The following is a 25,805-nucleotide window of genomic DNA, read 5'->3' as shown; positions in this document are numbered from 1 at the left end:
ACTTCCAGTGGCAACATGAACTAGGAAGACGTGGAGGTCATAAGAAGTGTGGTTAAAGGAGTTGTGGAAGAAGTACGTCCGTTTGAACAGATTAAAAATATGATGAAGGAACAAGTGAAGGAATTTGAAAATATGAGGCGTTGGATACAGGGAAAACAGACGAAACAATGAACAAAGTGGAAATCAACGAGAGAGGAATTATATTACTTGAGGAAAAAATAAGGGAGATGGAAGAAGAGGTGGCGAAGCTGAAGGCAGAAATAGAAGACAGTAGCCAACCGTCTGAGCCGCTCAGCCCGGCATTATCATACTTCCTCTAACCCAATACTACTCACTACTTTACTCTACTCTACTCTACACGTGCAGACGTACTGAGTCAGCACTTAGCTTGAGATAGGTCAGGCCTATCTCCCTCTCTTCCACCTCTACGTCACCAGCCAAACACTTTCTAACAAAAAACAACAGGCAGACAAGCGACTTAACAACTACAAACAACCTAATCAGAAGAAATACAATACGACTTACTTATCAATGAACTAAAATACTACTAATTATAAAATATACAATTGTATGTATGTATTTATTGCATCTGTTCCTAAACCAGTGGAGCGTTTTCAACCAAAATTTGGTACACATATGACTTAGTATCAGGAGACAAACTGCGTGGGGGTAAGACAGCCCTAGCACCCTTACGGGCAGGGGGTGAGGGGGTAAGCTGTACAAATTATCTAGAACAATATCGAATCCATAATTTTCGTGGTCGCTGAAATGAATAGTGACACTCCGAAGTTTTTAAATGTGTTCATCCCCCTTTGGGGTGGGTGTGAGGCGGAGTGAGATATAGAAACAATCTAAAATAGTGTCAAATTTACAGTTTTGGAGTCACTGAGATGAACAATGACAATCCAGATATCTTATCCCTTACGGCTGGGGGGCGAGATGGAGACAGTCTCATTGACAGTTGAAATCCTATAGATCGTATCTATAGTGCGACGGCTAAATACATATAGTTATTACTTATTATTTTTTGACAGCATCAAATACTTTCCAGTCGATTCGAGCTTCCATAAGGACATAGTTTTACTCGAAAATTGAATAATCCAAAACTTGAAATCAAACACATCTAAATAATTCTAAAACTACATAATAGATCGTAACATATCAGTCTGAAAATCAAAAAGGAATTCTATAAAATTCACTTCACATATAACTAACTGGTAATACAAATCTTAAAGGTAAACATTCAGAAACTATCCGGGCAACGCCGGGTACTACACCTAGTTCTTGTGTTAATAGGAATGATCTGTTGATGTGTTAGACGCTTTTTTTGCTACCTGCTTTACGTCGCACCGACACAGATAGGTCTTATGGCGACGATGGGACAGGAAAGGCCTAGGAGTGGGAAGAAAGCGACCGTGGCCTTAATTAAGGTACAGCCCCAGCATTTGCCTGGTTTGAAAATGGGAAACCACGGAAAACCATTTTCAGGGCTGCCGACAGTGGGGTTCGAACCTACTATCTCCCGAATACTGGATACTGGCCGCACTTAAGCGACTGCAGCTATCGAGCTCGGTATGTGTTAGACGAATGTGTTACATAGTGGTGAAAACAAGATCTACAGTGCTTCTCTCTAATGTGCTGTATATGTGTTGCTTGAGTATCCAACGAGCCTATTGGGTAAGTACTTAAAATTTCGCAATCAGCTTCACGTCACACCTACACAGAAAGGTCTTACGGCGATGATGGGATATGAAGGAGCTAGGAGTGCGAAGGAAGCGGCCGTGGCCTCAATTAAGTTACACCCCCAGCATTTTTCTATTGTGAAAATGGTAAACCATTGAAGACTACCTTCAGGGCTGCCACCAATGAGGTTCGAACCCGTACGGCCAACTCCCTCGGTGATTACCTAACAGACAGGATCCACATACGTCTCCACTCTACAAGATGTGGTTGATATTCTATAGAAACACACACAACATCTCCACCTCTCTCACTCATAATAGGACACTGCCGCTGGAAGGTGCACAAGAGACAGCTCGTCTTAAGAGATGGAGGAGTTCACTGCCAATAGACATGTCACTAAAGGAGGAACTAGTTCCAGGCGCCGACCTGCCTTACCCTGTATGCATGTCCTTCAACCGCTTAAGGGTGGGCGTCCCTCGATGCAAGAAACGCCTGAAGAAATGGGGGATCCTTCCAGCAAACGCGGACACTTCGTGCGAATGTACTGCTGAGCAAGACTGCAGCCACCTACTTGCCTGTCCCCTTCTGGACAACTCATGCAAATCACAATATGTTTTCAGAGGAAGCAACAAGGCCATCGCAACTGCAGTTTTCTGGAAATGCTTACCGGGCACGGAAATGAATGACTCAGAATCTTGATATTTTCTTGTGATGAGCTGGTGTATCTATTTCTCCTAGAGTTGTACAGTCGTAATCAAACATCTACATACGCCCGCTTATTCCATAAATGTATGGACAACTCTGGATGCTTGTTTTGATTCGCACTTGTGACATTAATCGCTTTACGTCACACTAACTACTTTTACGGGTTTTGAAAACGATGTGCCGGAATGTAAACCCGCAGGAGTTCTTTTACGTGCCAGTACAGCTACCGACACGAGGCTGACGTATTTCAACATCTTCAAATAATACCGAACTGAGCCAGGTTCGAACCTGCCAAGTTGGTGTCAGAAGGCCAGCGTCTCAAATGTCTGAGACGTTCAGCGCGGCATTACCGTAAGGAAACGGGAATACCGTTGCAATAGTGAAACAACGCTGCTCTAAAAGTTTCTCAAACAATTTCATTCACCTACCGACCCCGATGTTAATCCTATTGAACACTTTTGGGAAGAAACCCATAGGTGGATTAGGAAATATTAAATCAAGAAGAAGGACGGATCCAAACTTGTCATAATAACAGAACGGAACATTTCACCAGAAGTAACAAAAAAACAGTGTAATCGATGTCCCTACGTTTGGAAGCTGCAAAAGGTGCAAACAAAACGTACGGAAAGTGGTAGAGTGTGAGCGTGAACAAATTATGATTGTTCGTTCACCTTTATTCCTGAACATTTGGTTCAGTTCAGAAATGCAGGATACACGTAATTTTTATTGCCGTAAAGTTTCTTCAAGTCTGTCATTTTATTCTGTAAGTGCAGTTAAGTAATATGTTCTGTTTTGATTACACGTACATCAAATATTGAAGTGTATGTAGACTTTTGCCTCCGACTGTATTACTAATATGTAAAGAACAACGATCTGATTCCCCATTCACTTCTAGTTGAATTTAAGCTAGGTGAGGTTTGCTGATGATTCTATAGTTTCATTAGAAAATAGCTCTGTTCACATCATAACCTCGCGGATTCTTCACGATTCATTCCTCTTAGGCAGCTCAGAGGCCAATAATGATAATGATGATGCCGGTGGTGGTTCTCGTAGAAGATTTGTGGGAGCAAAGCTAACCACTCTACCCAATAATTGCCGAGTTTATGGATAGTGAAATCCTTTACCGGTATACACCCATGCGTCCTTACGTTTTACAAAATTCCCATTAAGGGAGAAATTGTAAAGACCGTAGACTGCCTAGAGAAACCTAAATGAAATTAAAGTCAAAACTGAATTCCCCACATTAAATTAAAAAAGCAAGTAACGCTTCGCTTGATGTGGTTGATAGCATGTTTCATCAGGTTCAAGAGGTACAAGGAGTAGCTGCTTGGTGTGAGAGGTAGTGGATCTGGTTAAGAAGTTTAAGTTATAGCCGCGACAGCTGACCACAGGATGCTCTAGTTACTCCACAAATTGGCAACTAGCAGTTGCCCAAGCACTCCTTTCATGGATTGTACCTCGCAGGACTTCAGATTTATTCCCTCTTCTAGAATAATGTTAATAATAATTAAATATATTCTTCTGTTTATCCCAGTTATTTCTGGGGTAGCTGAGGCCGTCCAGGTTCATTTAAGTTTTGGCCATGGATTTAGGATGGGATGCCATTCCTAACCCTTTGTTATTGTTGAGATAAAGTTTTTAATACTGAATCGACAGGGATACAAATCTCAGCCTTCTGGCTCGGGATCCAGAAGTTAAGCCACCGAGATAATCACGTCCCGTAATAATAATAATAATAATAATAATAATAATAATAATAATAATAATAATAATAATAATAATAATAATAATAATAATAATAAGAGTAATAAATGTACCATGAGTAGATGCCTCTCATTATGTGTAAACTGCCCCCGTATCTCCGACGGTGGTGTAATATATTCTGAACTCTCTGAACTATCTTAAATAGTATAAGTTTAAGTTTTGAGTCCACATGTCTCTACCATCAATTTTCTAGTGCTCCCTTGTGGTGAGAGATTGTACATAATTCTTGAAAGTATTTCTGTTTGAAGATTCGTTAACATAATTATCTTTCTACCGTTTGTTTCATATTTTGGAGCTATCATCACTGACGTTAAATCAATATGCATATCAAACGGTTTCATATCCAAATCTTTTCCTCCGATCAAAAATGATATTACTTAACTGCTCTGGAACTATTGTTAGAACTCTATAAAAATGTAAGGTTTTAGTTAAGTCGTCTTGCTTCAGTGTAAAATTTGAGTGTTCTTTGTGACTGAGTACTGAGGAGATCTACCTCGGGAATTGCTAGGGCGGGGTCTAGCGTGAGAAGGCGAAATAATTATGGTATGGCAGAATTTTAATTTTGTGAACTTTCCGTGTGTGAAGACAGGGACGATTCCGGCGTGCCCCCTTAGAAAGTCATGGTTACTTCCTTTTTTAATTTAATGTAGGGAATTCAGTTTTGACTTTAATTTCATTTAGGTTTCTCTAGGCAGCCTACGGTCTTGAAAATTTCTCCCTTAATGGGAATTTTGTAAAACGTAAGGACGCATGGGTGTATACCCTTGTTTCCCCTATCCTTTTCGCATTCTTAAGTGACAAAAATTTCTCATTTTCTAAGTTCATTTCCCTCTTTTCGGCCTTTTTAAACTTATTTCCCTTAGTCCCTTTTAAATGGCTTAGCCGCTGCGTCGTCGGGCCCTACGGCATGTTACGTACTTTTAAAACTTAAATTCGGAGTGTTGTAGCGTATCAGCCTCCATTCCTCATATTATGTTTTCGGCCTTTCTAGTGTGTCTTTATATCCTTGTTTTATATTTCATGGCATTGTTGTGTGGGCTTTGGCTTCTGATTACTTCTGGATCTTCAAACCTTTTTTCGAGTGTGACTTCCCAATAAGATAAGAGTAGCGAAAGTATTACTTTATTAATCTTGGAGACAGTATTGTTTTTGCAGATTCAAGTGTAAATGGTATGGCATTTAACAAAACTTAATTTTCTGGCTCAAATAAGGACGTCTATAAATCTAAATGTAAAATTGAGCTCTAGGTTTCGAGACCAATGCTATGAAATTTTGTTCTAGAACCTACCGCTTAATTCACTAAATTGCATTTTTCCAGATATGTACAGGATAGTCTACCCTTAAAAGGTGTAAATCTATGAGACATACGGGTCAGGAGTCTTTGACTGATTAGACATGATAGTTCTCCTCCTCAACATTGTTAATTTTCTGATCTCGCGTGTTCCCTTATTGTAAATTTTCTGACCTTACGAACTTCCCTAGTGTAAATTTCTGATATTCTAAACTCCCTTGTGACACTTCTCTCTCGTTACACGCTTATTGTTGCTATATAAAATTCAAGCCAAGAGAAAATAAATTTTTCCTTTGATTTTGTTAGGACTTATAAAATTACAGGAAATTACAATATTCCGAGGGAACATGGTGTGACTAGCTTGCGCTAGAGATGAAATTGCAAAGACTTGATTTTATGTATAAAATAATTAACTATAGAATTGATGACTTAATATGTTGCAGTCAGACACTTTCTTTGCACGTCAGGAACTATGTCGTCCTAGATATATTTCCTTTCTATCAAAGGCACTGAAATTCATAACAACTCACCAATTAAGAGAGCAATGAGACTTTATAATAATACTTAACCCTAGACTGATATATATATATATATATATATATATTGCTTTACGTCGCACCGACACAGACATGTCTTAAGGAGACCATGACTGATATTTTGAGTATGACCGAAGCTATATTCACGTGGTCATGTAACACTGTACTCCTGAATATAATTTAATAGGTTACGAATACATTTAAAAAAGAAAAACTAGTGTACATTTTGTGAATATATTAAATTAACAGACTCAAAATAGAAGCCCTGTTATATTAATTGTTTTATTGTACTATATCTTAATTAGTGTTAATTAGTACTGCAATGTAACCTTAGTTCTGTATTATCCTTCACGTTTTTGTTAATTCAATTTTTGTGACACTGGAAATAATTTTTAAGATTACTCTAATTGTACATTGTTTTCATATGTCTTTTTAACGTCTAAGTAACAATTGTCGTGAACATCGTAATTGGGACTAATGACCTGCATTTTTCCTTGTCATGTTTGAACTTGGTACCCTGGAGCCGACATTTTATCACTGATCCTATTTTAGACTGGAAAGCTTTTGTAGCGAACGTCATTGATTATGGATGAGGAGATTTTAGTTCAATGAATGCAAAGGAACTTCGTGGAATTGTTTGTAAATCGTGATTTAATATCAGTGAACAACCGTTACGCACATAACATTATCTTGGCTAACATCAATAAACACTCTGAATCGTAATTGATCCTTACATTCCATGCAATGGTATTTTATCTCGACGCTATAAGTGGTCCAATTCATTTATCTTATAGGTTCCATTTATTTCAGAAATGCGTGTTTATCTCACAATTACATTATTTAAGTAACGCGACGAGGCAAAAGAAGCGTTCCTTCAAAATTTCAGCGGAGCGGCAGGTGGAGGTTTGTGGGGGGGGGGCTAGGAATTGATATGGAAGGAGGAAGAAAGAAGAACAGGAAACAAGATGGAAAAGAGCGAAGCGTTTTCTCTTACAATGTTCTTAAAACACCAGACATAGCAGATAATCAAGATTTAGGAGGTCAGATGATCTGTATTGCTATTGACCCATGAAAAGATTTTGGTAGACTAGATCATAAGAGACTACACACGAAAATGTGGGCTGTTGGACTAGACAAGAAATTAGTGGTCAAATGGGTGAATACATTTTAAGAAAAGAGAAGGCAGATAAATACCGTGTCGGCCTCTGTGGTGTTGTTGTTAGGGTGATTAGCTGGAATAAGGCCGCAGTATGTGCACCTGCACACAGGCATGGCCTGATGTTTGTAGGTGTCAACAAAATGCGTGTTTGCGAAGTGTAGCCTACAACTACATGCAAAAGGGCATAAGACTCTCGGTGCAGAATACACTAAATTGCTACAACCTGGCTTCGCACAAGTACGAAGTCCTAAATGGCATTACATTTCTATGATTACCACTAATTAAAATTTAATAACTAAACGCTGGAACCATACTCTAACTGAGGTCTTACCAAAAACTTGCACGCCCTCTTCTTTACATTCTTATCACAACTCATCATGACCATTTGAAAAATCTTCGAACATTATTTAAAACAACCTTAATGTGGTTACCCATATGAAGAACACAGTAGTCCAAATCAGATGTATCTACTCAGTCAACACAGTAATTAAAGCTGACGGACTTTTCTTCTTGGCAAAACTTACAAGCTGACTTTTCAGCCCGTTTATCTGCTTACCATTGTCTCTCGTTTATCTCACATCTTCGTCAAGGTCCATTTCGATTTTCCCACAATCCCTTAACATATTTAGCCTAGCACTCTACACGGATAACGTCATACACAAAACGCGTTATCTCTGATTTCAGTTCTATACTTATATTCTTCGTACATAAATATATATTACAACATAGATGTCCAACAATATATACGCCGCGGAACGGTTCTCTTAATCATTGCGTACGATAATTACATTCTTTAAACCGATTACCGTCCAGGTTTGGTTTTTGCCCCAGTCTCAGCGAGATATCTCACCCCTCCCTCCTCAAGGCCAATGTCCAGGATCGTGAAACATTTGGTCTGGGATACAACTGAGGAGGACCAGCGCCTCGCCGAGGTGTCATCAACTGCAATGCTGAACACCGGCCTTGAGAAGATTCGAAGTGCTAGGTAAGGAAGAGGAAAGGAAATGCCCGTTGTCTAAAGTTAAGTACCATTCCAGCATTTGCCTGGAGAAGAAATGGGAAACCACGGAAAACCACTTCGAGGATAGCTGAGGTGGGAATAGAACAAGGTTCTTAAACACTACTAAAGGTTGGGCCCAACGCGAGACGAGCTGCTATTGGTTAACGAAATTACGTCACAGAAGGAGCAAAGCAGCCAAGCCCATAGCGCGCAGTTCAGTAGGAATCTCATAATACCAGCAAACATTACAGTTTCTAAGAACTAATTGCACACCAGACAGAAAGTTTACCGCTGTTATAAGATTGAAAGAAAGTACAGCATAGTACGTTTCATTATTTCTGTTACGAATAAGACGTAAATGTAACGTGACGGCACACTGACCAACGCTCGAAATTTATTAACAAATCCAAGTTCCTCTACTTAGTTTGAGGAAGGCTACATGCTATCAAATCTGTCAACATAAATATTTAGAGATACGAAATGTTTGTAATATTAAATGTTGACAGCAGAACTTCCGTAATGGAACTACCGCATGTTAACACACGATGTATGACTCACTTCCGCAGATATCGAGTTTAAAGCTTAACAAATATTATAACAGCAGCAGAAGTAAGTTCATATTCGAAACCTTGCATAGATATTCCTACTTTTTAAAATTAAATAAGAAAGAACAGGAAAAACACTTAATTAGAACACAGTCCTACCTGTGAGATCAGATGTCATGAAGTGGTTGCTTTTGAAGATAAAATCCACTGCCGTGCCTTTCGCCGATGAGCTGCTATGGATTTTTCAGTCCTTGCCCGAATGTTCATTTGTCGTATGCGTATAAATGTTCTCGTCCTAACATACATTTTTACTATTTCTGGTGGTACAGCGGGGAATTTACTGCTAATTATTTGACACACTTTGCGTATAATATTAGGTATGCGTGACAGTTCAGCACGTCCGTGAAAATTAACTCAAATTTCTTTACTTGGTTTAGCCATTCTTCCGGTGGAACGAGTAGACCTTCCCGAGATAACACTTCTATCCATCCCACAGAGGCTGTACCAGAAAATATGGAAAGCATTTCCCCAGTGGGATTTCCCATTGACCTATCATATTTTCTTCCACGGTAGGCGATGTAGCCGGCGAGGTACCGAAATCCCTCTGCTGAACAATCAGGTGTCGCTGTAGATTGCGGTGAATCATTAACGGCACGATTTTCTATCGCAATGTCCCGAATTTCTGTCTCACCTTCAATCATACGTAATGCTTCAGACATATCCGGCAGTAAATCTACAAGTTTAGATGTCAGTATCACATTATCAATTTCTGAAATCACTGCAGCTTTATTGGATAACGGAATATTTTATGAGTTCGAGCCCAGAAGTAACAGTCTCAATCTAAATTTCACCTCGGTTGGTAGCGGATGTTCATAGAAATTCCCGAGTCCTCTTATCTGAGAAAATAAATTTTCCAGACAGTCTTGGTTTAATCGAGCAGTCAAAATGTACTTTATGTTGAGATATTGGAGGTCACTAAAAAGGCCAAATAATGAACGGATGGTCGTCATAAAACCTTTCTGAAATGGGAGCAATTGACTCGATTTACCAACACAGAAATTTCCCACGCAGACATATACACTACAATTATACTATGAACACAGAAATTTGATTCCAGCTACTATTACAATCTTCACGCAACTGACGAAAAGAAAATAACTGCACGAAAATACAGTAGGCCACTATATAAACCAATAGCAATATACGGAAAGAAACTAAGTATAGATATTACTTGGAAATCCTTTCTTTATAAGGCAGACAGCGATAAACAACGAAATAAGATACACGTGCGGTTGTATGCTACACAGTCACGGTGCTCCTTTGATGACGTCACGCGCAGGACGAGAGAAAACTAACATCTACTGCGCAGCCAATCTGGGCCACCCGTGGGAATAGAACCCCCTTTACTCATTTGACCTCCCGGGGTTGAGTGGACCACGTTCTAGTCTTTTCAGATTCAGTAACGAAACCAGAGGCGGACGCCGATGAACTTAAATCTCTAAAGAAGGGCCTTCCTTAAATAAAATCCGTAAATTACACTGATTGTCACTTTTTGTGAGCCATGATCGTAATTCAATGTAGAAGGTAGATTTTTTTCTTCTAATCTCGGTGAAGAAAATCATCCTTCCACGTAAACAGCCTTTGGCTACATATTTAATTCGTCATTTGTGTTACGAGAACCTTCACGCAGGTGTTCGTACTTTGCTCTGTGTGATACGCGAACGATACTGACTTATTTGCAACCAGTCCCTGCTATGAATGGTGTGAAAATGTTGCTCATAGGGTCGGTTGGTGTATGCATTTCAGTGGGCTTGGCAGACTGATATGTAATAGCAACTCTGGCTCGGTGAGGAAAGCCACGGGCAACTACCTCACTCCTCATTTCCCCAGTACGCCTGTTCAGTGATGCCTAGGCCATCTATGACAGCTGATGGCAGAGCTGTTGAGGATCCCACCAGCGTTAGCGCTGACGGAATGAACATACATACATACATACATACATACATACATACATACATACATTGACTTATTAACAGAATACATTAACTTAATTCTGTGGTTCGTAAACGTATCCATTGAATCAGTTCTAAAGCAGGACCCTCGGTGTAGGTGTAGATTGGCTAGCACTTAAACGTATGCCCTGGGTTCGATTACTGGACAGGTTAGGAAATTTTACCTGGACATGAGAAGTGGTTCGAGGTAAACTCTGCCTATGTGATAATTACAAAAAAAGTTAAGATAGATATTGCTAAAAATGGTGAAAAAATAAAATTCAAAAATGTTAATAATCCATTAAAATTGCCACTAGTAATTTGTGCAGATTTTGAATGTTTATTACAAAATATTAACACTGATCCACCAATCCCGTATAAATCGTATACTAATAAATATGAAAATCGTAAACCAGTTTCCTTTAGTTATTATACAAAGTAAGCTGATAAGAATTATAAGCCACCAGTTGTTTATATTGGCGAAGATGCGCCACAAAAATTTGTTGAAATGTTAAAACAAGAATCTAAAGAAATTAGGAATTTGTACAAAATATATTCCACTTATTATGACTGAAGAGGTTAAAATAGTTTAAAAAATAAAACATATTTTATATCTAATAACAATTTACAACAGGAGAAAGAAATGTAAACGTCCACAATCATTTGACCAGAATATTTCGAGGCGCGGCACACGAAAATTTTAGTTATGTACGGCCCGCAGTTTAGGGGACAACGCGTTCGCCTGTCACCGGTGGTCCAGGGTTCGATTCCGGGCCGGGTCAGGGTTTTTAATTGTAAAGAGCTTAATACCCTGGCCTGGGGACTGGGTGTTTGTGTCGTCCCTGATGTTCCTTTCATCACTTTAAACACTTCACATTTCCGCCATTTACAAAATACAAGTAGATTCCTCACATATGGTGCAAGTAAATGGCAAGAGATCTTTCTAGGATGACGCCCCGAATAAATAGCTTTTTAAAAAGTATTTTATTTAGTAAAAAGTTTATGAGGAATTAACATTAACATTTTACACCCATTTAAATTTATGACCACGAGTATTGAAAAACTGGGTGATAAAAATCCTCCTTTTCTTCCAATTCGTATTCACAATTTAGCAAATTTTGTTGTTCATATGCTTATAAAAGAATTAAGAATAGATGTAAATCATATAGATGTTTTACCAAACAACGAATTAAAAATAGTTTATTTAGTAAAATTTGATGAGTCCACTTCTGTGGTGTAGTGGTTAATGTGATTAGCTGCCACCCCCAAAGGCCTGGGTTCGATTCCCGGCTCTGCCACGAAATTTGAAAAGTGGTACGAGGGGTGGAACGTGGTCCACTCAGCCTCGGGGTGTCAACTGAGTAGAGGTGGGTGCGATTCCCACCTCAGCCATCCTGGAAGTGGTTTTCCGTGGTTTCCCACTTCTCCTCCAGGCAAATGCCGGGATGGTACCTAACTTAAGGCCACGGCCGCTTCCCCCCTCTTCCTTGTCTATCCCTTCCAAACTTTCCATCCCCCACACAGGCCCTTGTTCAGCATAGCAGGTGAGGCCGCCTGGGCGAGGTACTGGTCATCCTCCCCAGTTGTATCCCCGACCCAATATCTCATGCACCAGGACACTTCCCTTGAGGCGGTAGAGGTAGGGGGAAAAGCCAACCCTGGAGGGTAAGCAGATTGAGGAAGAACGAAAAGTCGATGAAAGATCAACATTAATATTTTTAGACGCATTTAAATTTATGGACTCAAGTATGGAAACATTGGGCGAAAGTTTTTAAAAATCTTAAAAACGAACAATTTAGAGAAACATAAACATATTTTGAAGATGAATTATTAGATTTAATGGTCAGAAAATGTGTGTAGCCATATGAATATATGAATTGCGAGGACAAATTGAAAGAAAGACAATTTTCTCAAGTTCCAGGTTTTTATTGGAGACCTAACAAATCATACATAAGTAATGAAGAATTTAAACATGCAAGATTAGTTTGGGATAAATTTAATATAAAATATTTGCAAACAAAATTATCTCACATACACAAGGCTTTTCACATGGCCCCACAAGAAGAGATCAACTGGAGTGAGATCAGGTGAACGAACGGGCCACGAAAGGGGACCTCCTCTTCCTATCCACTTTGCAGGGAATGTCTTATCCAGATGTTCATGTATCCCCAGTCCCAAGTGTGATGGGAATCCATCATATTGGAAGCACATCCGTTGACGGAGGGCAAGTCGGATGTGTTCCAGGAACATGGTAGTACATCTGTGATCACCACCAACTTGTATTATAATAAATTTTGATTCGAACATTTTCGGACTATGATTTCTTATCACGAATTGATGTATTTGCTCTCCTCCATTATCCCTGAAAGTTTGTAGCACCACCACGGTTACATCTGTATTATCCTCTACTGAACGTACTAATAGAGTTACATGGGCACGAACTAGTCATAAAGCTTTGTAACTAGAGGTCTGAATATGGATTATGTATGTTGTATCCTCTACAGCTCCACCAACAGCTGTAATATGGATTAGGTTATTTCTAAAAGGATAAATATTATAAAGTCGAGGGAAGTTCTAGGCATTATATTTTTAAAGAGAGGTTAGTTTTTCTTTAATAATAATCGAGTTTTAATGAAGATTATAACATGCTACTTATGCGATAAAATATTGATTCTCGACCTATCCATTAGATTTGAAATGGACGCCCAGCAGGTTATAGTGACCGAGGATGAGAAGAGGGTCAGTTACTTCCCATGTATTATACACTTGAGTGATAGATATAACGCAATTGATTACAGAAATAAAATTGCTGATTTTCTACCTAAAGTAGATTTGACAAGACGGAAGATTATTCCATACGATAAGCTTGCATTGCCTCCACGTAGGCAAAAATTACGAGACGTTAACAGGCATGCCTGTAATAGCTCGTACACATGCTCTCCAAAAGCTCCATCCTCGAAACTGTTCTTTGCAGTCCGACAGAATACCGCATGCTCACCTCATTAAATCTAACACAATTAATACCCGGCCTTGGGAAATTCCTTGTCTTCACCGAACCCATAAAACCGCGCCACCAATGTGTCTCTGTGAAGAACAAACTAATACAGTAGTCCGTATTCTCAACCGATTGAAACAGTAAGTCATAAAGTGGCTCACTTACCACTGTCAGCCAAGTGTTCAGATATAGAAAGTTAGTTCTGATCCTAGGCCTATTAAGCATAGGAAATAAGTATACTAGACCTTAAGCCATCGAGATATGGCAGACAAAATCAGCGAAAGATTTCGTACGCACTACCTTTACAAAATCACTCCCCAGTGATAGGCTAATAAGATAAGTAAAAAAATCTAAGTTTTCAGGAGAAGAACTCTTCCTTTTTTATACAGTACCAAATCCCCGATTTAATGCTGTGAACCATTCTGCGTTACAAGGAACAGCTTATTAAATAACAGTTTCAGTTGGATTTTGTTTAATACAAAATATTAATGAACTCTCTGCTTTAGATCGAGAATAAAATTGACTTGCTCTATATAGACAAAGCATTATTTTCTTAGGAAGTCCAGTAAAAACTAAAGCGTCCAAGTCACATTTCTGTGCTGTTAGCTAGTAAGACTTAATCGTTCACCTTAATAACCATTGATGAAGTAGTTGTGTAAATTCAGTACCAATAAATACATTGCAAGATAATAATTCCCACGTCCACAATATCAATATTAAAAGTATTACACCAGAAACAAAATTGACTCAGCTGTTTTCAGCCAGTTTCACTAACAATATTTAGAATGTTAACAAGATAACTCAACATATCTGGTTCTTACTGGGGACTGTTTTGCACTCTAGAGTAATCTGAAAGTAAAATTTGGCTATTTCTTCAATATCATTTCCTGTTGGTGTCTAAGGCTAGTGAGGACTGACCATAAGTAGGTTACTGCAAAAAATAAAAAAAACGAAAAAATTATTTTTCTGGTTTTTCCACGGGATGTGTGAACTATTTCCTTTTTTTCTTAATTTGTTTACCTTTCAGGATTGGTTGTCCCTCGGACTCAGCGAGGGATCCCAACTTAACTGCGTCAAGGGCGGTTAAGGGCGGTTTTCCGGAGAGTGAGACTTTATGTAGGGGGATAAAATTGGGGAGGAGGACCAGTGCCTCGCCCAGGCTATGCTGAACAGGGGCCTTGTGGTCGGGGGGGGGGGAGATTGGAAGGGATTAACAAGGAAGAGGGAAGGAAGCGGCCGTGGCCTTAACTTAGGTACCATCTCAGCATTTATGAGGAAGAGAAGTGGGGAAACCACGGAAAACCACTTCAAGTGTGGATGATGTGGGAATCGAACCCACTTCTACTCATTTGACCTACTAAGATGAGTAAAATGCCTTTCGATATACACAAAGGATAGAACGCGGGTTTTAATAGTTGCTTAAACTTAAAAAGAATTGTTTATAAATGGGAGATAAGGGGTCTCCTTTCCGATACTCTTGGAGCACAGTTTCCCTGGACTAGGAAGTTTCGAAGTAGACTGAATTTGTAGGACCAGGAATATAAGACCATTTTCAAGTTAATCTTGAAGGATTCTCTTCATATATTAAACATTATTTTATATAACAATAGATGAGTTCTTTATATGTCATATATTTGTTAAAAATATTTTTTCATAAATTGTACATTATATTTTGCTTCTTCAACCTGTACCTCAATGGTCACATTTTATGTAAGATAGGCGCCGTTATTTCTTGCATGAATGAGTTTTTGTAGCTGGAGTTAAAATGAAAAGAAAATACAAAATCAATCCCATCATCAACTTCAACTATGGATAGGATTTACGAATAAATGTTTATAGTTTACTATACATTTTTATTTATTTATTCCTCTCTTGACCTGATGTGCCTCCATTAAACGAGTAAGAACCTCATAACGTTATTCTCTCATTTGTGTGAATATTTCTGTATGCGTGGGAAGGTGGATTAATTAATATCTCGTGTCTTCAAGTGTGTGAGAGCTATTTTATCATATACAGCAGATTCTGTGATAATGTATCATGTGAATAATACCTACAGTGATTTTTATAGGCATATCCCGAAGCTTCATATTTATATAGTTTAATATTGTAGTTAAAGTTTGAATGGTGGCACCTTGAGGTACGTAGGGGTACCCCTAAATTTTATATTAAAAATTGTGGACAATAAATAAATAAATAAATAAATAAATAAATAAATAAATAAATAAATAAATAATAACAATAGTAGGAAGAACGACGGGAAAATGTTTGCTATTGCAGCAGAATTTGTAGTCTACTTGATTTTGGTGGATGGCGCCCTACAACTATTACCTATGTGTTATTAACTGGAATATTAACATTCACCTGTGGTCAGACTCCATGGCAGAATGGTCAGCAATAAGGCCTACTGTCAGAGGGTCGCTGGTTCGATTTCCGACCGGGTTGGATGAATTCTACTGAACTGGACTACATGTTTCTGTTGATTTCAATACATCCATCTTCATTCAAACACAACATGTTACATCCCCAACAACCATAAAAACACCCAGTACTTAATACATCTCTTCACGCAGGGTTGGCTTCAAGCAAGACATCCGGCCGTACTACTTGCACACGTCCACATATGTGACACAATAGTATCAAAGATCCTATTAGGGTGTAGGTAAAGACGGCAGAAAAACAGAGTCTTTGAAGTGTGTAGCAACAAACAGTGTTTTTGTATGCGTACAATGGAGTACACAGGATCTTCCGTAACAAAACGTAGTGGAATATGTTGGAAATGGAATGTAACGCTACGTCTGTCCCACCCCCTGTGAGGTTCTAACAATTACCGTGCATTGCTTGGCAGCCTACGTTTATAATGAGTCTAATTTATAACAATTTGATAGGCTGTAAAACTTAACCAGTATTCAGAAATTATCATTTATATTTTCATTAAATTTCACACATAGTGATATGGCAGAAAATAAGTTGGAGATGAATATTTCAATCCCATACATTTAGTTCCAAACACTGTGTGTATTTTATCATTGGATTAAAACCACTTGAATATTAAGTTGGAACATAAAGTTGTCATTTACAACAGTCTAATCCTTTTCTGAAGCCCACCTGTTCCCGTGGTCACTAAGGCTTCAACCGTGGTTAGCCGTTTCAAGTTCCGTTGGTGAAAAAATTTCCACCATCAGAATGTTGGAATTTGATCAGAAGGATTAAATTGCGTATGAAAAGCTGGGTTCATTTCCAAATCTCTCCGCAGTGTTCATATGGAGTGGTGCATATGACGGTGTTGAAGGCGATTCATTCGTCGGATCGCGATGTAACACCATCAGCAGATTCGTTTGTGTTATTCGACACGAGTAAGGTATTTGCCTACACCGGGATTATCCCAACAGATACAATAGAGAGTTTGTCTTCTGTCGCGAAAAGTAGTTTTTCTTTCAGTATTTAGGTGAAGTATCTCACAAAAGTCGGTTCTTACCGCCATTTAGAACACCTGGAAGGTATGCGTTACTGCTTAACGGTGTGGAAAGACAAGTTGCCGGCTCAGCTCCTTTCTATTCCAGTAAAAGGACACCTGTGTTACCTGTGCTATGTGTGGCTCCACGGGCTCAATATTCCTGCTCTATACTTTACAATGCCAACAAACTCACTGAGGTGTGAATATTATTAGTCTCAACACTATTCTTGGATTATTTCCGTTGTCGTATTACTTGTTACTGCCTGCCCATACAAATGAACATAAATCTTGTGCTGTAGTGGGACTCTTTTACGAGTTGTCTGTTTCGACGAAATTATAGAACAAAGTTATAGTTTATTCAAATTATATCAGTGATGATTTATATCCAACTTAGACTCCTTTATCAATATTAAAGTCCAATGCTTAGGGTTATTAATTGCTCTTTTGAGTGTTAGTATATCGAATGGAATCATACGAAGTGGTTTTGTGATATTTTGCTTTACTTGGGTACTGAAATGATTCTCTGTGCTTTTTCCTATTAATTGTACTACCAAACCTCTCGGAAACTGATGATGTACAATTGTCCACAGACCGAACAGAAAAGTAAATAATCTCGACGTAATATTTTTTGTAATGAATTATGCAGTATTTCACAAATTTTAGTCAGTCGCAGTAGAATTTGACTGAAAGACAGGGAGTTCCATGGTACAGACTAGGACAAGTGAGGGTAAAGGTTAATGGTTAGACAGTTTAGACATTTACCTTCTCCTTTGAGTCTAATAATTTTTAAACCTCCGTACGCCCTCACCAGGCAGTTTACGAAATCATTTCCTTGACTCCCCTATGCCTAGTGATATGTCCCTACATTTGACAACACTGCATTCTAATTACATTACGACTTCCTCTGATTAAAAATTATTTGATGTTGAGCCAAAATCTTACAGACAGCCCAGGAGTCACTGAAGACGAGTATTAGGGAATAAGAGTTAAGGTACATTCCCGTTGCTTTCCTCACATAGCCACAGTTATATCTACTTAGCCTACTTAAAATTACGAATGAACGCTAGAACTATTAAGCATCTTAGTATTCGTTAACTCCTTAAATAAATCTCTCTGACTCGTATTGTTTCAAGGCGGGTAAAGTACAGTAAAATATACTGAAGCATGGCTTCACAAACACAAACAGCATTTATTCAAATTCATCTTATTTTAGCACTGTCAGTATTAAAATACATTACCAGAATGATGAAATTTGATCTATCAACGGTATAATTGAAAATTTCAGGCCTAAGAAAAATGTATAGATATTTTCTACCCACCTTCTACACAATCCTTCATACACTACAGTAAGAAATTTTCACATATTGTGGTGGATTTTGAATAATAACCTCATATATTATTGTCACATCTGCATTCATTGTTACCTGTTTTTACATTGGTGCTATAGTTTCCTGTTTACGAATGTTGGTGTCGCAGGAGATGAACTCTGAGTGTCATTTGTAACACTCAACGTAATGAACTGTCGATTTACCTTGTGTTTACTTTGGACATCTACTAATATGAGATCAAATTCTCCATGACCTCGGCAACAAACTCTACATTTCTCTTTTCTTTTTCAAATATTCCAAGTACTACAGTTTCACACATACGTGCATGAAATTGATAAACAAATAAAAAAGCCAATTTCTAGTAGTAAAGAATGGGTTTAGGCTTTTTGTTCTCTTGAATGAGATCTGTTGCGTGAAGCGCAACATAGGCAATATTGTCTTTTACTTCACTCACATCGTTTTTCTGACTGTTCTGATATGAACATTCTTGCTGTCATTTTCATTATCTTCTGGTATAGAGTCTTAATCTAAACTGAAAATGCCTTTACATGTAATTCATCTCATAATAGAACCGTATTGAGGACAATATATTAAAATTATAAAATCCTTTTAATAACAACCACCTACTCAATACATTATATTACTCATTGAATTATAAAATAATCATGAGGTGTCTTAAATAAAGGAACATGTTTCGTTCGACATAGCGAACATCATCAGCCTTAATTTACAAAGATTAGGTCAGGGCCCTGAGCTGAATGATAAAAATTGTTAAAAGAGTGACAATGCCATAATAAAAAGTAAAATGATAACATTAGACATGAAATTATAACAATATGTACAGATTAACAGCAAGTATGTAGAGGAATACTTTGAACGATGGTAGTCTATAAAGTTAAAACAAACATGAGGTTGTTAAAGTAAAAAGATATAGATATAGTGGATCTTAAAATATATGTCAATGCGTGAAGCGTGGATTAATTATTGACTATGGAGTTCTTAAATTGAGCAAAACAAAAGTTGAATAGAGTTTATTGAATAGTACGAGTCAAACTGAGTCAGTTAAAAGGCGCATGGCGACGAAACTAAGGTTGTTAGGAATTCTGTAGGAGAGCCAACACAATGCCAGAAGGAAATACAAGTTGAACTAGTCCGTATTTACACGCCTTACATGCCTTACTTGAATCATTCTTAGATTTCACTAAAATCATACAGATTTCACATTCTGTCACATTTTTCTTGCTTTTCTTTAATGAACTGTTATACATGAAACTCAGTGTTTACTTGTTGACTGTTAACATAATTTAAAAAACACATTTTTACTATAGAACTAACAACAGAATACTGACTAAATAATCTACCGGGAAGAAACTACCCTTGCGAGTCTACCGGACTCATCTTGGGTGTCACAGTTGCATCGTTCAAATTAAGTGCGTAACAATGAAAAATGACTAATGAAATAATGAGCAAAACCATCACACTATAAACATATGCTATTTATTGGCATAAATGGAAGGAGAGATTACCGCACAAAAACGAAAAGAGTAAACAGTAAAAAACATAAAGAGATGAGTATCAGAGACTCCTGTTAGGAGTTCTAGTGTTAAGCAAGCTAAATTTCCTTGAGTTATTTTTATTTTGTACCATTATTTATTTTCGTATTCGCTTGCAACGAAAGGCGTTCAGTCTCACATACAGAGCTCAGGAATGATGCATGGTTAGTATTCGAATATTTTGTTCTCCGACTTGCAGAGTGACCATTGGTTGCAAGCTTCACCCTACGCAACTTTCTCCAGGAATCATCAATTACAGAATTGTGTCATTAATGATGATGTATGAAAGAGTTCTGCTTAGAGTAGCGATGTATGTCTGTGGAATAATATCACATGTTGATATCCACACTAACAGAAATTGCATTGAAATGTCTGGCTAGTCTTTTTTCGTTTCTTTAAGGAAAAGGTGTCAAACATCCGGCTTTTCCTTGGGCAGCGTCTCTTCTGGCACATCTACATGTGCTTGCTCATCCTTGGACTCGGAGGTTCTCACCACTGCAAGGGGTTCAGTGCTCGCAGTGATCTTCTTCCTTCTCCCACCTGCAAAACAAGTGCATTTTTAAACTATCAAAAGTAGTTCAGTCTCAAAATAAAAAAGCACTGGTTTAGAAATATGTCTTTCAAATGTGGAATTTTAACCCTGCTCAGATATATCGTTGGAGTTGAAATAAGACTTCGATTGAATGAATGAATGAATAAAATAATCAATCAATCAATCAATCAATCAATCAATCAATCAATCAATCAATCAATCAATCAATCAATCAATCAATCAATCAATCAATCAATCAATCAATCAATCAATCAATCAATCAATCAATCAATCAATCAATCAACCAATCAATCAATCAATCAATCGATCAATCAATCAATCAATCAATCACCACTGGTTTGCATTTAGGACAGTAGCCTTGGTGGCAACCTCCATATCTATTCTTCACCTAGTCTTTTCTAAACTCACTACAAATAATTTTATAATTTATTGAACATCTCCCTTGGTGAATTATTCCAATCGCTAACTCCCCTTTCTGTAAAATAATACTTGCCCCAACTGGTCCTCTTGAATTCCAACTTAATAATCAGTATTGTGATATTTCCTACTTTCAGAAGCACCACTCAAGCTTATTCCTATACTAATGTCATTGCATGCCGCCTCTCCACTGGCAGCTTGGAACATACCATTTATTCGAGAAGCTCGTCTCCTTTCTTCCACGTTGCCCAACACAGACTTTGCAACATTTTCGTAACGCTGATTTTTTGTCGGCTCTTTAGTTGGGTCTCACCAGAGACTTATTTGCCCTCTTACTAAAATCTCTAAATACTGTCATAACCATGTGCAGAGAGCTTGTACCCTTTATACACAAACCCGATGTGATTACCCCAGTGAAGGACTTTCATTATATTATCACCCAGGTGCGAGAATTAATGAACTTAACAGAAATTTTGTGATTAATTTCAGTTTTAATGTGATCTAGTCTTATTCATACGTTCATATCGCATATCCTATTGTGCACTATACCTTGGTGAATTATTCCAATACCTAACTCCCCATCCCGTAAACGAATTCCTGCCCAAATAATTTGTCCTCTTCAATTCCAACTTAATCTTCATAATTTGATATTTCCTACTGCACCACCTGTGTGCTTTAAACAATTCTGGCGTTTAAATTGAGGTACCAGCCATTACCTCTTATGTATTTATTTATGTAGGGGCATCATTTTCGAGGTTGTAATGGTGTTTTAGGTTCACTCAGAAGGACGTGAGTGCGATTAAACACAAATAAATATTTGTTCGAGAGAAGCATACAGCCCTCAGCTGAATAAAACAGGGTACGAGGTGAATTCCTTCTGAAAAATGTGCCTGGGAATTAAGGGAACCACTCTATCTCACTAAGTAATGACGTTACGAATAATGGAGCCACTACATTCCGCTCCTACAAAGGCCTACATTGCCTGTAAAGAGGTTACCTTACTTCTGCTGTATATGTGTCTACAAATGTTGTTGTTCCGAGTGGCTCAGACGGTTGAGGAGTTGGCATTTTGAACCCAACTTTGGCAGATTCGATCCTGGCACAGTCCAGTGGTATTTGAAGGTACTCAAATGTGTCATCCTCGTGTCGGTAGATTTACAGGAACGTAAACAGTTCCTGTGTGAAACAATTCCGGCCCCTGGATGTCACCGAAGGCCATCAAAATTATTTTTTTTAACAAGTTGCTTTGCGTCGCACCGATACACGTAGGTCTTACGGTGACGATGGCATAGAAAAATGCTAGAAGCGGGAAGGAAGCGGCTGTGGCCTTATTGAAGGCACAGCCCCGGAACTTGTCTGATGTGAAAACTGGAAACCACGGATAACAATCTTCAGGCCTGCCAACAGTGGGGATTGAAAGCACTATCCCTATAATTCAAGCTCACAGCTGTGATATCCTAACCACACGGCCAACACGCTCGGTATACGCAATAATGAATAAATCCGCCTATATAGTGTTGGCGTCAGGAATGGCATCCGATCGTAAAACAGGGCCAAATCCACAGTTCGCATGCACGACCCATCATATGCGGGAAAAGCTGTAGAAGTGAGAGAAGAAGAAGATTACTTATATACTAATTTACATAATATCCTATTTATTTATTAATTTAGTCCTATATATATTTACTTACTTATTTATTAATTTATTTATGTACTACTTCTTGTTTCTTGAGCCCCCTTGGACCGCGTAGTTCCTAACGCTGGTGATCTTTCTTCTTAGCCCAGTATTCCTTTACCTTTGTACTGTAGGTTGCATTCCTTTCTTGAGTCCGCTTCACTCCGACTCCAGGACGCAATGTTTTAGCTGTCTGGATGTTCTGATCAGCATTAGATATGTATCCCTGCTGAACATATTCTTGGGATCAATTCATAAAAATTCTAGGGCTTTCCTACCTAGTTTCGACCATTTTTGTTTGTCCCCTTCCCACTAAGGAGAGTGTTGAAGATTATTGAGGTCAGCCTCCTGCTGTTCATTCTAACTATGCGACCGTAGAATATACGTCTCTCTTTCTCATGGCTGATGTTGTGCTCTCTAAATGTTGGTAAACTCGTTGTGATGTCTGATTATTTATTCACCTCCCTCCTTAATGGGGGCCATAATTCTTCTGAGGATCATTCGTTCTTTGTCCGACTCGTTGGCTGAATTTTCAGCGTACTGGCCTACGGTTAAGAGGGTCCCGGGTTCGATTCCCGGCTGGGTCGGGGATTTTAACCTTCATTGGTTAATTCCAATGGCCCGGGGGCTGGGAATTTGTGCTGTCCCCAACATCCCTGCAACTCACATACCACACAACACTATCCTCCACCACAGTAACACGCAGTTACCTACAAATGGCAGATGCCGCCCACCCTCATCGGAGGGGCTGCCTTACAAGGGCTGCACTCGGCTAGAAATAGCCACACCGAGCTCGATAGCTGCAGTCGCTTAAGTGCGGCCAGTATCCAGTATTCGGGAGATAGTAGGTTCGAACCGCACTGTCGGCAGCCCTGAAAATGATTTTCCGTGGTTTCCCATTTTCACACCAGGCAAACGCTGGGGATGTACCTTAATTAAGGCCACGGCTGCTTCCTTTCCACTTCTAGCCCTTTCCTCTCCCATCGTCGCCGTAAGACCTATCTGTGTCGGTGCGACGTAAAACAACTAGCAAAAAAAAAAAAAAAAAGAGAAATAGCCACACGAAATTATTATTATTATTATTAGTTCTTTCAGTTACAAATTCCTGGGTTGTACTTTTTTGACCATATTCAAGCATTTTTAGGCATTAAAAGACGAAGGTCTTACTACGGTTGCATAGTGTCGAAGTTTGAGGTGAAGGGAATGTGGTTTGGACTTGTAAACGTTCATACAGAGATGGAGAGTTCTCTCTTCACATTGGGACACCTGACTTTCATGGCTAGATCTTTATTTATACACTCAAGGGCTACCTTTACGCACGATTCAAAACATTGAGGAAGAACCGCTAAATGACGCTTAGGAATGAAAACGACGTATGTCCGATTTCACTCATTTTATATGAGAAGCATGAAGATATATTTCCTTGAGGTTTTAAGTTCTCCCAATAGGTTTATTGATAATTATGTCCCATAAAATTAAACGTGCCATATTTCCAACTCTCCCTCGTTTTCGTTCTGCAACAGTCGTCGGTAACTTTCTGTACTTCATGCGCCCGATACTGGACATGTGACCTGTCATACTTTCACGTTTGCAAAGCTTACGTTTGTATTTCAATAGAGAAAATAGTGTAACTCCAAATTCATGAATGATGGAAATAATTCGACTTTTTCTTGAAAAATACGTCTGAAATATTTAATCTTTATTATCGGCCGACTAGTATTTCATACTAAATACTGTTTCTTCAGATATGCCTGTTTTACAAACAGTTTGCTGGGGGCGGTAAAATTCGTCAATCGGTAGGCCGACATACAAGGTTTTCAGTCATTGGTACAAATATCTCAAATTCAGAAAGAAATTAAGACTTACGAGGTCTTATTTTCCTTAGGTGTAGTGATGGTGTTCAGTACACATCTACCTGACGTCTGTCAAGGAAGCATAAAATTATTCAAAAGATGGTTTCTATGTCCCCGAGAGGAAAATACTAGAAAATAAGTGATGAAAAATAAATCCTTGGATTCTTCATCTTATTTTGCTTTCTATATTCGTTTACGGCCATTTGAGATCACGTTAAGCAACAATCACGCATAACTGGAAGCCTTCTTTGCAGCCCAAAATCATTGCGTTCTTTCTTTGGCAGCCTGTCTTCCCTCTGTCTATCACCTATTCATTTTATGTTCGTCATGGAAGGCGGTGAAGTTGTCAATCACCGATATACACATTTCTCTGCTTAGTATATTTTCCCAATTTAGTCCAGACTGCTCAAGATATATTCTTATCTCTCTGAACCCTGAAACTTTAGATCTACTGTTAAGTGTTTTAAGAATGTGTTTTGTCACCCTCTCCTCGTCCATTCCATAAAAATTGTGTCTTCTTTCCTTCACTGACTCAATCAATCTTTTGATTTCTTGGCATATCACTCCTCTTCCTCGTAACGTATACTGGCCATCCACTATTTTTGGACCTATACCTTGCAGAGGATCTCCCTCTCAAATTTCTCGGTTTGTCTTAGTCACGACATTACTGTCATTCGGGGGCATTCACTACCATACAGACACACTGATTCTATTACTGTGTTGCAGTGTCTTAGTTTAGCTTGCCTTCAGATGGACTTCCTCTTGTACAGAGCACGTGTCCTGCGAAAAGCAGTGTCCATCTTATCTTGCCTGGTGTAGTGGGATTCTCTCTCGCTAGTTTTCTGCTGTAGGATTTCTCGAAGGTACTTGAAGCTGTCAAATCTTTCTGTCTTACCATGCTCTGTCTTCAAGTGATGAGGGGCTGCTTCGATATGAGTCAGAGAATTGTTTTACTTTTCAAAGGAAATTTGGAATTGTGCTTTATCTGCTTCTTGCTTTAGTACATTTATCTGCTCTGAAGCTTTGTTAGTGTTTCTAGACCGGACTGCGAAGTCATCTGCGAATGAAAGGCAGTTGATATTAATGTCATTTATAATATTATTATTATTATTATTATTATTATTATTATTATTATTAATTATTATTATTATTATTATTATTATTATTATTATTATTATTTTGCTAGTCATTTAAAATTCTACTAAGATATCAAATGTCTCCGGCGGTGCAAAGATGGGAAACGGCTGAGAAGGGGATGGAATCGGCCCCGGCCTTAATTTAGGTACAAACCCGAGCATTTGCA

General features: G+C 38.5%; 1 protein-coding gene across 2 annotated transcripts in view; it reads right to left on the bottom strand.

Annotated features, from left to right (window-relative positions):
• The window catches only part of LOC136866636 (nose resistant to fluoxetine protein 6), a 278,908-nt gene that overhangs the window by 139,283 nt on the left and 113,820 nt on the right, over positions 1–25,805 (bottom strand). Inside the window, exon 13 of one of the 2 annotated variants that reach the window (XM_068226572.1) lies at positions 18,301–20,544. The exons of the other annotated variant lie outside the window; for it this stretch is intronic. Coding sequence (XP_068082673.1) covers positions 20,414–20,544 — 131 coding nt within the window. The 3' untranslated portion in view covers positions 18,301–20,413. Of the gene's footprint in view, positions 1–18,300; positions 20,545–25,805 lie in introns of those variants that run through there. 2 annotated transcript variants of the gene reach the window in all.

This window comes from Anabrus simplex, chromosome 3, assembly GCF_040414725.1.
Source record: "Anabrus simplex isolate iqAnaSimp1 chromosome 3, ASM4041472v1, whole genome shotgun sequence".
In the NCBI taxonomy this organism is placed as follows: Eukaryota; Metazoa; Arthropoda; class Insecta; order Orthoptera; family Tettigoniidae; genus Anabrus; species Anabrus simplex.
This window is presented reverse-complemented; position numbering and strand designations above follow the sequence as displayed.